A 13,900-nucleotide genomic window follows, 5' to 3' on the forward strand; every position below is an offset into this window, starting at 1 on the left:
TATATATATATATATATATATATATATATATATATATATATATAATATAAAATTTAAAATTTCTCATTTGATTACATTCCTCAATTACAGGTTATTCATTTAAACAATTAGTTTAAACTGTCATTTGCAGTTTTTTTTTTCTGACATTGATGCACAGATGAATTTGAATTAAAATCGAATGATTTTGATATCAGAAATTAATAAAATTCATAAACACAAGTTAATCCTTGATAAGTTTGTGATGTTTTAGCTATAGCCTCACGATCAACAGACTGGTAATCAAAGGGGCAATCGTGTTTGTCAAAATAGCAGTGCATTCAACAAAAGAGATTCTCATTTGTAACTGAAACCGGTTGATCCAACAAGTCTGGCAATCCGTGAATGTGCTAGGACTTGCCGATGGATCTAGCTATACATAGTTTTTAAAATTCAATTATTTATAATCTAAAAATAAAAAATTTATATGTTGAGATTATGCACTCTAAAATATATTATAAAATTTATAGTTTGAAATGTACATCTAAGAATACTTATTTTACAGGATTGAACTGTATAAAACATAAAAATATAATATTTTTAGTTTTGAATGGTATAATTTGAAAGATTTATGGATTGTACAGTTAAAACTTAAATTGAAAACAATAGCGATTCTCCTTTTAGAATATTTTGTGGGTTAGAAAAGTCATGCATGACAGACACTCAACAAAAATGGAAATGGTCCAAAGACCAGTCGATTGTCCTATTTGAATTGATTTTATGGGTTAGAAAATGACAGATGTTAGACATCGGAAAAAAATAGAAGGAAACTGGTCCATAGACACTTTAAGCTATTCATTATTTTATTCAATGCATTTAACGAATCACATAAAATAAGTAGATGAAGACACTTAACAAAATGAAATTGCTCCAAAATTGTTGTATTCCTTCGTTTTAAAAAGTGAAAATGGTCCAAAAACTTTACCCTATTGATTGTCCTATTCTAATACATTTTATGCGTTAGAAAATTAAGCATGTTACAAAACAAAAAAGAAAATGAAAATAGTCCAATTACTTTAAGGTATTAATCATAGTCCTAATCAAATCCATTTTATAAGTTAGAAACTAATGCCTAATCCTCAACCAAAGATTTATTATGAATATATTAGTATTTGATCTCCCATTCTTTATCAATTTCATATATAAAGATTATAAGCAAAGTCCCAGAATTAAAAAAAAAAAAAAAACTAAGGTTCTATATATTTTACCATATAAGGCATAACCTTGATCAATTCCCAAAAGACACGTATTCAATTGTATTGAATCTTTAGATTAAATTAAAATTAAGAATTTAGACACTGAAAATATTGAAAGAAAGTTGAAAAACAAATTGATATATTAAAAGAAAAATCAAGAAAAATAAAACAGATTAATCAGAATTTCAAAGAATAAAATAATCTAAAATTGATTGTCCTGTTACTAAATCCTAATTTGAACAATTGATCGATTCAATCAATCCAATACATCAATTATACTAATTTAATGACAACTGTAGGTGATTGTGACAATTTAGGTTATCACTTTAATTCATTATTTTTATGAATTATTATTTTATTCTTAATATTTTATTTTCTTACATTTTGTGTTTTCTACATTTATTTTTCTAGTTCATTCATTACTTTGCAATTTAGGTTTCTAATTTTTAAACATATTATGCTTTAATCCATCTTCATCTTCAACATTTTCATTCACCTTATCGAAAGAAAATTCCAACTTTAGGAATTCAAATTTTTTTTAAAAAAATAACGTGTAAGCTTTTCTATAATGGTCTAACTAGAGACATGAAAACTTCTCATAACAAAGTATGGTATCAATAATTCTTTTACACAAACAAAAGCCATTATATATATCAATTCATTCATCGATTCATATTATGCTTAATAGGAAACAACAAATATATAAGATAATAAACAGCATATCATAAGTAATTATCAATGTTGACATGATGTTTGCTGTTTTCTCTTTTTTTCTAACTTATTTTGCAAGTTAGAAAAACTATTGAAGATGATAAAAACTAGACTTACTTCACATGATATATATATATATATATATATATATATATATATATATATATATATATATATATATATATATATATATATATATTTATTGAAATTTCGAAGCGTGGTGTCAATTATATTAGACCATGTATCTAGTCACAGATTTAAAAAGCTATAAAAAGAACTATATATTCTGAGAAAAAAATATTAATTATAGTAAAGCATATTTACGGTCAATTCGATTTTATTGGCTAAATTGAATTTTAAAATTTAATACCGTGATTATATTTATAGAAAGAGTAGTGATTTGACAGTAAAAATGTCGACTAACACTTAGTATACACTTGAGAGAGAATTAAAATATAGTTTTATAAGTTATGTGATGTGATAAGCAGAGAACGATAGACAAAATCACTGTGTCCATCAATATTTTCCTTATATGAATAACTAATAGACTTTTAATGCTTTTTTTTTTCTGCTCCTCTTTTCTTGCCTTTTAAATCAAAAAAAAAAAAAGTCTACACACATTACATGATTGTCTTTTTATTGGAAGTAATTAAAGGCGGTGGATACATCAAAAAAGCATATTTTGTGAAGGGAAGACAAAACATCAATAATGGTGTATGTAAAGTGTGTGGATATACATATTTTACTTGTAATTTAAAAAAAAAATTGACTTCTGTCTCTGTAATTTTACTTACTTTTTGCGCCTTTCTTAGAAAGAATACAATAATAGTCTATATAAAGTTATTAGTGATAAAAAAATTATAGAACTATATTTTAGAAATTATAAAATAACCTTTAAATATGTTGAGCTTAATTTTCTAACTCTTGAAATGGATTCGTAGCGAGATCAATAACTTTTAGTTTTCTTATTATTTATATTTACTTTTTTTATTTAATAGTTTTAGACGAAATAGTGTAAAAAAAGATAGACATATATACTATTATTACTCGTTTTCAAATGTCACTATATAATGGGATCCAGCTTCCTAAACTTCAGAACTGAAAGAGAAAACTTGAATCAAAATTCTCTTATTTCATCACTCTTCTCTTAGTTAAGATTTTCAGCAAAATTATGATGACTCCTTACTTTGTCGCACTATTTCATCTGCTTTTATTGTATTCCTTTGTGTTTTCAGTTGGATTCAAGGAATCACGTAAAAGTGGTGAAAGCAACTGCAGAAAGAATGAGAGACAAGCACTCCTCAACTTCAAACAAAGCCTCACAGTTGACTATGGCAGACTGTCTACATGGACTGATCATCAAAATAATACAGATTGCTGCAATTGGGAAGGCATTCAATGCAACCATCAAACTGGTCATGTCATTCTACTTGATCTTAGTTGTCTGGATACACATTATTTAACAGGTGCAATCAATCTCACTTCATTGGTTCCCTTGCAATACATTCAACATCTAGACCTCAGCAATAATTATTTTATGTTGACTCACATCCCCCAATCCATTGGCTCTTTCACCAACTTACAATATCTCAATCTCTCATTTTCTGCATTCAGTGGGAGGATTCCTTTCCAACTTGGAAATCTTTCACTACTAAAGTATCTAGACCTTGGAACAAATATACTTNTTGGACCAGTTCCTTTTNAGATTGGGAATCTTAGNCAGTTACAATATCTTGATCTTGGANNGAATTATCTAACAGGAGAAATCCCATTTCAACTTAGGAATCTCAAGCGGCTACAATGTCTTAATCTTGCAGGGAACACTCTTTCTGGAGCTATCCCTTTTCGGAATGGGAATCTTCCTCACTTACAAACTCTTGGGCTAGGTGGTGATTTTTATATAGAAGCTGAAGATTCACAGTGGTTGTCTAATCTCCATTCTTTAACAAGTCTTAAGTTGAGCTCATTGCATAATCTCAGCTCCTCGCGCCAGTGGCTACAAGCCATCAGTGAGCTAATTCCAAACTTAGTAGAGTTGAGGCTTGTTGATTGTTCTCTTTCAGATACTAATATCAAAACTTTGTTTCGCTCTCATTCCAACTTTTCAACTTCTCTTACTGTCCTTGATTTGTCTTCTAATGTGCTAACTTCCTCAACTTTTCAACTGTTATTCAATTTTAGCCTTCATCTACAAGAGCTTTATCTTAGCAAAAATGACATTNAATTGTCATCTTTTCTTTCACCAAATTTTCCATCTCTTAATATACTTGATCTNTCGTGGAATAATCTAACATCATCAGTATTTCAAGGAAATTTTAATTTTGGCTCCAATCTACGAAAGCTTCTTCTGTATAACTGCAGTCTTACAGATCAAAGTTTTCCTATTTCCTCTGCTTCCACAATTAATTCTTCATCTTCTCTTGTCATACTTGATCTGTCCTCAAATCTATTAAAATCATCTAATGTGTTTTACTGGCTTCTGAATTGCACCACGAATCTTCTGACCCTTGACCTCAATGACAACTTGTTAGAAGGTCCCATTCCAGATGAATTTGGAGAAGTAATGAACTCTCTTGAATATTTTCAAGCCTCCTGGAACAGACTACAAGGTAGGATTCCGTCTTTCTTTGGAAACATGTGCAAATTACAGAGCTTATACCTTTCAAATAACAAGTTTAATGGGGAAATTTCTCATTTCTTTCAAAATTCTTCATGGTGCAACAGACACATATTTCAGAATTTGGATTTATCTTATAACCAAATTACTGGCAAGATACCTGAAAGCATTAGATTGTTATCCGAGTTAGAGGATTTATACTTGGGGCAAAATTCTTTAGAGGGTGATGTCACTGAATCTCATCTTTCTAGTTTTTCCAAATTATATGACTTAGACTTGTCACATAACTCATTGTCTGTGAAATTTCTCTCTAGTTGGGTTCCTCCTTTTCAAGTAAAAACATTGAGTTTAACATCTTGCAAGCTAGGTCCGAGTTTTCCTGGTTGGCTCCAAACACAAAATTCCTTAATGTGGATAGATATATCTGATAATGAGCTCAGTGATTCTGTACCAGCATGGTTTTGGAACAAATTGCAAAATTTGGAATGGTTAAACATGTCTCACAATAATCTCAGTGGTGCAATTCCTGATATACCATTAAAGCTTCCTCATAGACCATCTATAATTCTGTATTCAAATCAATTTGAGGGCGCACTCCCACCATTTTTGCTGCAAGCTTCAGGGCTGTTCCTCTCTAAAAATACAATTTCTGATTTGTATTCTTTCTTATGTAACCAAATCATTGCTTCGAATTTGGCAACTTTAGATTTATCGAACAATCACATAACGGGACAAATTCCTGATTGTTGGCAACCTTTACACCAATTACTATTTCTTGATTTGAGCGAGAATAAGTTGTCTGGCAATATTCCCATCTCCATGGGTAAACTTGTTAAATTAAAAGCATTGGTTTTACGAAAGAATAATTTAACAGGTGGCCTGCATTCCAGTTTGAAGAATTGCACTAATTTAATTATGCTGGATGTGAGTGAAAATAATTTGTCTTGTCGAATACCATCATGGATTGGAGAAAGTATGCAACAATTGAGAATCTTGAACATGAAAGGGAATCACTTCTCATCAAATTTTCCTATTCAACTTTGCTATTTAAGGTATATTCAATTGTTAGATCTCTCCAGGAATAAATTATCAAAAGCAATTCCAACATGCATAAAGAATTTTACAGCCATGTCTGAAAAGAGCATCAACAGAACTGAAACTCAGGACCTTATATATGGGTATAATATTACTTATATGGAAATCTACGGTCTCTCCGCGCCTTCTAACTACAGGTTTGACGTAACGTGGATGTGGAAAGGTGTGGAACAGGTGTTCAGAGATCCCGAAATGAAACTTAAGAGTATTGATCTCTCATGTAATGATTTAAGTGGTGAAATACCAAAAGAGGTTGCGTGTTTGGTTGGGCTGGTTTCTTTAAATTTATCATCAAACAATTTGAGTGGAGAAATTCCTTTTGGGATTGGAAATTTAAGTTCACTTGAATCTCTTGACTTGTCAAGAAATCATTTGCATGGGAGAATTCCTTCTTCTCTTTCTCAACTTGATTTCTTAGGAAAACTGAACTTGTCTTATAACGCTCTTTCTGGAAGAATTCCATTGGGAAGACATTTGCAGACGTTTGAAGCCTCTAGTTTTGAAGGAAATATCCATCTTTGTGGTGAACAACTCAACAAAAGTTGTCCTGGAGATCATACAACAGCAAAGCCAGAAGAAGCAGGAGGAGGGGATGGAAATGATTCTGTTTTCTATGAAGCATTATACATGAGCATGGGCCTAGGATTCTTCGTAGGATTTTGGGGCTTAATAGGGCCCATTCTGATATGGAAACCTTGGAGAATTGCTTACCTAAGATTCTTGAACAGATTGACAACTGAGATACAGCTATGATGAATATGCAAAATTTATGCCAATGGCTCAAAGCTTGGGTAGCAGGTATGTTTTAGTGAATATGCGTAACTCTATCTCATTGTTATTGTCATAATTATAATGTAATGTGGGAGGACAAAAAGAGTGGATGCTTTTCTGTTAACCAGTCTAATCTTGTTTTATAATTCACTTAAGAAAGTTATGCAGATGAAATCAAGCAACATGTTTAATTCAGTTGCTTGATTTATAAGTAAAAAACCAAATTACTAACGTAAATTAATGAAAGAAAAATCAGGAGGATTTTGTAAAATTTTAAGGAGTTGGAAAAAGTTTATATATTATTTTCTCTTTTCTTTTAAGAAAAAAATGCTTCTTGTAATTCGTTATTTTCGTATCTTCTTGAAATGTTGATGTTTACTAGATAGATATTGACCAATTGATCCTCAATTCGTAAATAAATGTATATTTCAAACACTGCTAGACTAAATCATTGACCCTGACGATAGCAGGAAACATTTATATCAATGAACACTACGCAAAATAGGATTTGTAAGAATGGTTATTAAGAAGAATAAAATTGAATATGGTTTTAGTTCTTAAAATTTGATTTGAAATTGAAATATACTTTTATCCAAAACTTTAATATATTTTGGTTTCAAACTTTATAAATGGATGAATATAATCTTTTTAACTTAATAGGTCAATTCTTTTTAAGTATGAAATGTGTTTCATGCTTAATTATGTTAGAATCTGATGATTTCAACTCATTTCAAGTTTGGGAGAAGATACATGCTTACTGCTCGAACCAAAGCTCGTGCTGGTCAGTTATACACCCAGTTTCGCACCATGAAGAAAGGTAAACAACCTATCAATGAGTCCCTTTTCCACATCAAAGCGTTGGTACCTTCTTTTCATTTGATTTGTTAAGATGTTTTAAATTTATGTATCTAATAGCATAAACCCTTAATTTATTAGGTAATATAAAATATTTATCTTTTTTATTTTTTTTATTTTTAGTTGTTTCATTTGAATAACTTTTTATTTTGCTAAAATAATTTTTCATTATCTATCTTTCTTAACAGTTCAACTAATTTGACATCTTAAAAATTTTCATAAATTTCTAAAATATTTTTTTATCTTATTATACTCTTAATTACACTTCTTTTTTCATTATGTATTAAATTGTTTCTAAGACAAAGATTTGATTATTTTTTATTTGTTGTTTATTTTCTTCTTGTAAAATATATCTTTTACATTTTTTATATGATTACTTTTTTAACATATTATCATAAATGTTATTCTATTACTGTATAATTGTACTAAAAAATTATTTACTAATATAATAATTTGATGTTAATGTCATGAATCTTATTTATCAGTATCTAAAAATATTGAACTTTCAAATATGAAATATTTTTGTTAAATTTTAATTATTATTAGTTTAACTTTTATTCTATGTGTGACTTAATTCAAACTGTGTATTATAATTTTCATTAGTTTATAAAAGTAAACTCATTAAAATTTAAAGAATTGAAGTAAAAAGACAATTAAAATATTTTTAGATTTGAATGTTCATTTTCTTTTTGTAAATTTTTTTTAAAAAAAATAATTTTATCAAATTTATTTCATTAACATTTACAAATTTAATAAACATTTTAGTTCTCAGAAAATATCTTTTAATATTTTAATTTGAAAAATAATTTGTTTTTTCTAAATATTTGATATTGACAAAGAATATGTCTTTTTGATATTAAATATTTAATAACATTAGATTTTTTTTACAAAAATCTTTTTATTATTTTGTAAATTAATTCATTAATAATAAAGCAATAAAAAGACAGGTAAGATACATATACAAGTATATAGTCGTTATCTAATATGAATGGATAAACAAACACAAACGCTAAAATTGATTTACTATTTTTAACTAAAAGTCTTATAGTATGTCAATATTGTCTTATAGAATGGATAATCTAATCAACAAACATTTTTATGTCTTTCTTTGTTATTCATTTTCCCAAAATTTTATTTAATATTCGACTAAAGCTTTAAAACTAGAATTATATAGATATGGCAAGTTTAATTAAAAATTAATAAAATTATTATTATGATTATAAAATTTAATATAAATAAGTTTTATAATTTTATTGTAAATAGTTTTTATTTATTTTGTAGAAAATTTTAATTTAAAAAATGGATAAGTTTAAAGAAAAGGCAAATAAAAAAAATTAAATTAAAAAAAATCACTTAAAGAATAAAACTGAAAAAATAATTATTTTAATCTAAAGATGATCCAAAAATAGTTATTTAACACTATTTTGAAAAAAAAAACAGAATTCTAAGACTGAATTATCAGTAAAACTATGAATTAAACACTAAAAATAACCCAAACAAATGTAAATGTGCTAGAAAAACTTGAACATTATTTCAAACTTAACAACCCGCTGAATAAAATTTGATCATTTCAGGAAAGGTTTGCTAAGTGTAGGAACTTAGGAAATTGAGGACAGAGAGCATCCCAAAAAGTGGCTCTAGACACTGAGCGGATCATAGAAACAATGAGCACAAGCAATCAAATGATGGTTACTTGTTTGGAATATATATGTTTAGGTATATGCTATTTCCAAATCTTGATTTAGTTTATGTTTATTGCTTCAAAGTAGAGGAATCTATGATCTTGACTTTAGATTTCGAATGCTTGGAAAATATCTTCCTTTTCTGAATTAAGCTAATTCATACAAATGCTGCAGCTTAACATCAAACATGATGTTCTTTGTTATAAGTGTTAAATTCTTAATGCAAGAATCAAATGTTATCAATTAAGGAATTTATTATTTTTTGTTAAATTCTTGGATGACCATGATTAAAAAGTTTCCTTGGTTCATTATCATGGAACATGATAAACTATGTGTATAATAAGTACATGTATGAGCAAGTAACGCACATTAGTAAGACAAAACATATAGCATGTTCTCATTAATAATATTTGGAATCTGATAATCATAATTGAACGAAAGATTTTCAATTTTGAAAGTAAAATAACATCAAAAATATTTATATATTGTGATATGATAAGAAGTTAGATGTAATGTCACTGCCATTGTAAAATCATTGCCTAGTTCCATTCCAAGCGCCAAAGAAAAAAAAAATACGGTGACATGAATATTAGATAAAGACTCAAGTTCGGCTTTGGGTTGAAATGCCATAAAAGATCCAAAAGATGCAAGCTTTTCTTACAAAAAAAGTAGCAAAGGAAGAATGTAAACTACGCTACCCAAAGACACAAGAAAAACTGCACCAAAACACAACGAAAACTCATTTTAATCGGTTCAAATGAAAGATAATAGATAAAGGACTACTTTAATTGGAGTAAAAGTAAGTTTAAACAGTTCAAAAGAGATAAAATGCACCTAGAAATGCAATCCCATAAAGAGAAAAGGCGAAGGAACACCATGAAGTGTGTGTAACTGTTGGTTCGCAATGTCTGATTTAACAGGAACTAAGACGTTGGTGGCCCCAGCAATCCCATTGGGATAACATTGATTTCTTAGGGGTGGTAGAAGTTTTTGATGTAGTTAGCGTAGAGACCTGGCATTACTAGAAGTTCTCGAAACAGCTAACTTATGCTGTGACTTCAAATCGTGGTTGTCTCCAATAGAAAGTCCTATCATTGCTAATAGAATGCCACTTATACCCAGAGACAGAAAGACAATCATCTTCTGACTTCAAAAGTCTAGCTTTCTTCATGTAGTTAGCTTCTTGCCAATGACCTAGCAAAGTACTTTGCCTTGGGCTATTGATTTTGAGATGGACCTTAAGAACATAAGGTTGAAGATGTTGGTTCCCGAGTAGCTCTGCAGCCTGTATCCAAAAGTACATGAAGGAAAATAAGCAAGAAAGGTGCTACCTCATTCACAATTCACTAGTCTCCTCTAGTTAAAGCATAGTTAAGTATATATTTTTACAATTATATAATAAGCAAAACATATTATTTGTACTGAACAAGGAGAAAATACTAGACTAAAAAAAAATCTAGAATCGAAGTGCTATCCTGCCTGATTGCTGTGTAGTTATATTAATGAGGAATCTAAGAAAACAATTAAAAAAGTATTAAAATATAATGCTAAAGTTTGAAGCACTGCCACTGATGTAAAATCATGTCCAATTGGTTAACACAAGCATAAATATGAGCATTTTTTTTATCAATTTAAGCCAAAATACAATGGGAAGGGCTATGTAACTCACATTTAAATCTATAGAGCACAGGGGTGATTCATGATTGCCAAGGATTTGTACCTTTCAAGTTGAGACTTATCACTGAAATATAAAAAACAAGAACATTAATGTTGACAAAGTATCACTTTTTGAGCTTGTAACCACATTTATATGAGAATTTAAACATCATGTTTACCTTCTTGATGAGACTTTCCAGGAGAAAATTTTCTTTCTTTGTTCTTCTTTGCCAAACTTGGGGTGGCAATTTGTTTTTGTCCTGTTTTCATTGTCTCACTACCAGTAAAACTGATTCCTTTATTTCCGCAAGGCATATCTGTTCCCAAACCTCAAACAAAAGTTTAAGAAAATGAGATATGTTGGAGGAAAGGGGAACACAAACATCAAATCTGCAATGTTGTTTCATATTGTTTCTTTCAAAATATTTGGACAAATCAAATTTGTCAGATAATTAACATACGTTAGTTACCTTTTTTTTTCTTGTGTTGTTTCTTTAAGGCATAACCTCTCCACTCCATTCTTATAAAAAATTTGAACATGGAAACAATTCTCTCCATGATATGTAAAAAGCAGTACATGAAGCACAATTGAGTTATCTGTCACAAACTTTGGCCAACCATTTTGCATATACACTTGGCTTCCTTTCTTTAGAACACTTAATTGCAACTTGTCACCAGAAGAAGAGCTACTGATAACTGCATTACTCGACAAGTCTTCATTCAATTTCTTCAAAAACTCCATTGGAACTTTCTGCAGGTTATCACATAAAACACTAGGATACTTTTGAAACCATATTACCATATGCTACATACATATATGAACCAAAAATGCAACGACTTCAAAAAAATGTGTTACCTGAATGCAAAATAAGCACCATGCAGAAGAAAAAATTAAGAGTAAAAGTAAGAATACAAATGTTTCCCATCTTGTAATGAGCATTTCTCAATTCTCTTTTAGACAACGATACACATAATTTGACCCTTCCTGTTACATATTATTGGAAAATCAAAAGTTGATGAGAAAAAAAGGAAGAAAGTACGTTACATTTTAGTATATTGACTAGAATACTCCCACATAATTTAAACTTTGACATTTGTACTACCTCATTAAACAAATCAAAAAGATCTACGTAATATGGCTTTCCCCTGAAATGGTTCTTAAGCAGCATAAAGATAACAAATGGCTCATGTTTATTTTTCTACAAACCTCGGGCACTCTAAACCAGTATGGCCGACCCCTACGTGTGTGAGAATTATCCATAATGTCATCAAGGACAAGACAATACGTCTGAAGCTGCAAAACTCAACAACATACTTCTTAAGACCCCCATTGCCATGATCACAGTTTAATCATTTAAACAAGAAAAGAAAAAGCTTTCAACTGTCATACCCATTCAATACACCAACCAAGAGCACTAGCAAGGAAAATCTCGTCATCATTTAATGCATGTCCTTTCAATAGTCTGTAGCTGTCAATGATTGAGAGTCCCCGGTTCAACTTTCCTGCAGTTATAATCCATCTTTTTATCAGTACTCTATCTCTTTATAACAGTGCTTCAGAACATTCGAAATGAATCAAATAGATAATAAAAAAACTATATTTAAGTGATAACTCTTTAGAAACATATCTAACTTTCAATCTAGAAGGAGGTCCAAAGAAAAGATGTGATTTCAAACTGAATAACACATTACATGCATTTTATTATCTGTTTTCTAGTTTATTCAGAAAATTATTAAAGATTCTAGCAGTGTAAAATACTGAGCAACTGATAGCTATTTGGCACCAATGTTTCTAAGAAAAATTAGAATATGAAGAGAAAACAAATTAACAAAACATTAAATTAATTAATACCTTGCCATCTCTGTCTGCGGCTGTTGCCAAAATGTCAAAAAAGCTGGATAACTGTTTATTATATTGAAGCTTGATGGGCTTATGGCATACTGTCATGTAAATTAAGGAATTGTCAAGTGTATGTAGAAAATAATTTCAGATTTTTATGTTATCCACTACAAAAATAAATAATTTTAAAAGGAGTTATTTGTCGGCGGTGTAGAAACCCCGATTAAACCGCAGGTAGTTTTTTAATTATTTTTTTAAACTTTCCACCCAACCCATATTTCCTTCTCCGCGCCTTCAGTCATCCATCTAATCTAAAAATATCTAAACCCTAGCCTCCCTCCCCGTGCCTTCCGTCAAATTTCTCCCAAATCCTTCCCCGCACCACAATCTTCTTCTGCTTGCTTCGTGTTCGTCTTCTCCTATTTGGCATTGTTCATCTTCTCCTACTTGGTTGAGCGTTTCTTCAAGTCTATTCAGTGCAAACACGACGAGGGTTTGGTACTCGTCAAGGTCTATTTCAAGCGCGACGATTTCCTCTATCTCTCCAACTATGAACACCGTCTCTCTCAGATCAATTCATTCCGTCATTCTGACGAGGGTTTGGCCGTTTCTGGTCTCCTTCTGCTTATTGAATCAATTCATTCTGTTATTTTTATATGGCTTAATAGTACTTTTGGTCCCTATTTTGGTTGGCAAAATTTGAATTGGTCCCCATTTATTTTTTTTGTTCAATTTAGTCCTAAAGTATGAAAATTTTGTTCAATTTGGTCTTTTTCACAGACGCCGTTTAAATTGTTAACGAAAGACCCTCCAACAGTGCCAAACAGTGTTGATGTGACATTTGTCAGCCCATGTGGAGTCTGTAAAGGCACACTGAGATGAATTTATTGATTTTGAAAGAAATGCAAATTATTTATTGTACCCCAATTTATGAGCAGAGAGTGAAATTAGGTTTAGGGTTCTTCTTCTTTTTGCAATAGCTCCGGCAACCGAAGTTCTAATTTGTCACTTGGTGGGGGTTCAATGGGGGTAGGGATAATCCCCATTTGCAATTGTGGTGAGTTGGCTGTAGTAAAAATGGCTAAAACTTCAAAGAATGCTAGAAGATACTTTTGGGGTTGTGGAAACTACAAGGTGATGTGAATAAAAGCATCTGTAATTATAGCTTATTTTCTTGCCTATTTTCTTTGTGTTTGTTATTGACAATGCTTTTGATGAATAACAGAGTGGAACTAGTAGTGTGATGTCTTGTAACTATTTCAAGTGGTGCAATGAAGAAAAGGTTGATGAAAGGGATGTTATCATTGGTAGTCAAAGGAGGAAGATTTGTGATATGGAGAAGACAGTGAGTGCTTTGACGAGAAGGAACCAATTCTTAGTAGCAGTGGTATGTGTTCTTAGTGTAGTGGTATGTGTTCTAAGTGGTGTATTTTTAGGTTGA

The 13,900-nt window shown here is 30.3% G+C and overlaps 2 protein-coding genes and 1 long non-coding RNA gene across 3 annotated transcripts; 2 read left to right on the plus strand and 1 right to left on the minus strand.

The window, feature by feature from the left end:
• Nucleotides 1-3,034: 3,034 nt before the first annotated feature.
• Nucleotides 3,035-9,206, plus strand: LOC106774986 (receptor-like protein 12). The gene is made up of 3 exons (XM_014662010.2): nucleotides 3,035-6,453; nucleotides 7,162-7,243; nucleotides 8,856-9,206. Exon 1 carries the CDS (start codon nucleotides 3,115-3,117, stop codon nucleotides 6,406-6,408), a length of 3,294 nt encoding a protein of 1,097 aa, XP_014517496.1. The 5' UTR covers nucleotides 3,035-3,114; the 3' UTR covers nucleotides 6,409-6,453; nucleotides 7,162-7,243; nucleotides 8,856-9,206.
• Nucleotides 9,207-9,678: 472 nt separating this feature from the next.
• On the minus strand, nucleotides 9,679-11,583 carry LOC111242615. The gene is made up of 3 exons (XR_002669869.1): nucleotides 10,799-11,583; nucleotides 10,633-10,704; nucleotides 9,679-10,248 (listed from the first exon to the last, which is right to left on the minus strand). It is a non-coding gene; the product is annotated as an uncharacterized LOC111242615 (long non-coding RNA).
• A 1,872-nt stretch (nucleotides 11,584-13,455) lies between these two features.
• LOC111241523 lies at nucleotides 13,456-13,900 on the plus strand. The gene is made up of 2 exons (XM_022780180.1): nucleotides 13,456-13,593; nucleotides 13,685-13,900. Exons 1-2 carry the CDS (start codon nucleotides 13,483-13,485, stop codon nucleotides 13,898-13,900), a joined length of 327 nt encoding a protein of 108 aa, XP_022635901.1. The 5' UTR covers nucleotides 13,456-13,482.

The sequence above is a fragment of the Vigna radiata genome, chromosome 1, assembly GCF_000741045.1.
Source record: "Vigna radiata var. radiata cultivar VC1973A chromosome 1, Vradiata_ver6, whole genome shotgun sequence".
In the NCBI taxonomy this organism is placed as follows: domain Eukaryota; kingdom Viridiplantae; phylum Streptophyta; class Magnoliopsida; order Fabales; family Fabaceae; genus Vigna; species Vigna radiata.

Excerpts from the sequence above, each read along its gene's own strand:
- LOC111241523 (XM_022780180.1), top strand. The coding sequence starts at position 13,483 with ATGGGGGTAGGGATAATCCCCATTTGCAATTGTGGTGAGTTGGCTGTA. Across the intron at positions 13,594-13,684 it reads GGGGTTGTGGAAACTACAAG|AGTGGAACTAGTAGTGTGAT; the intron begins GTGATGTGAATA and ends GATGAATAACAG.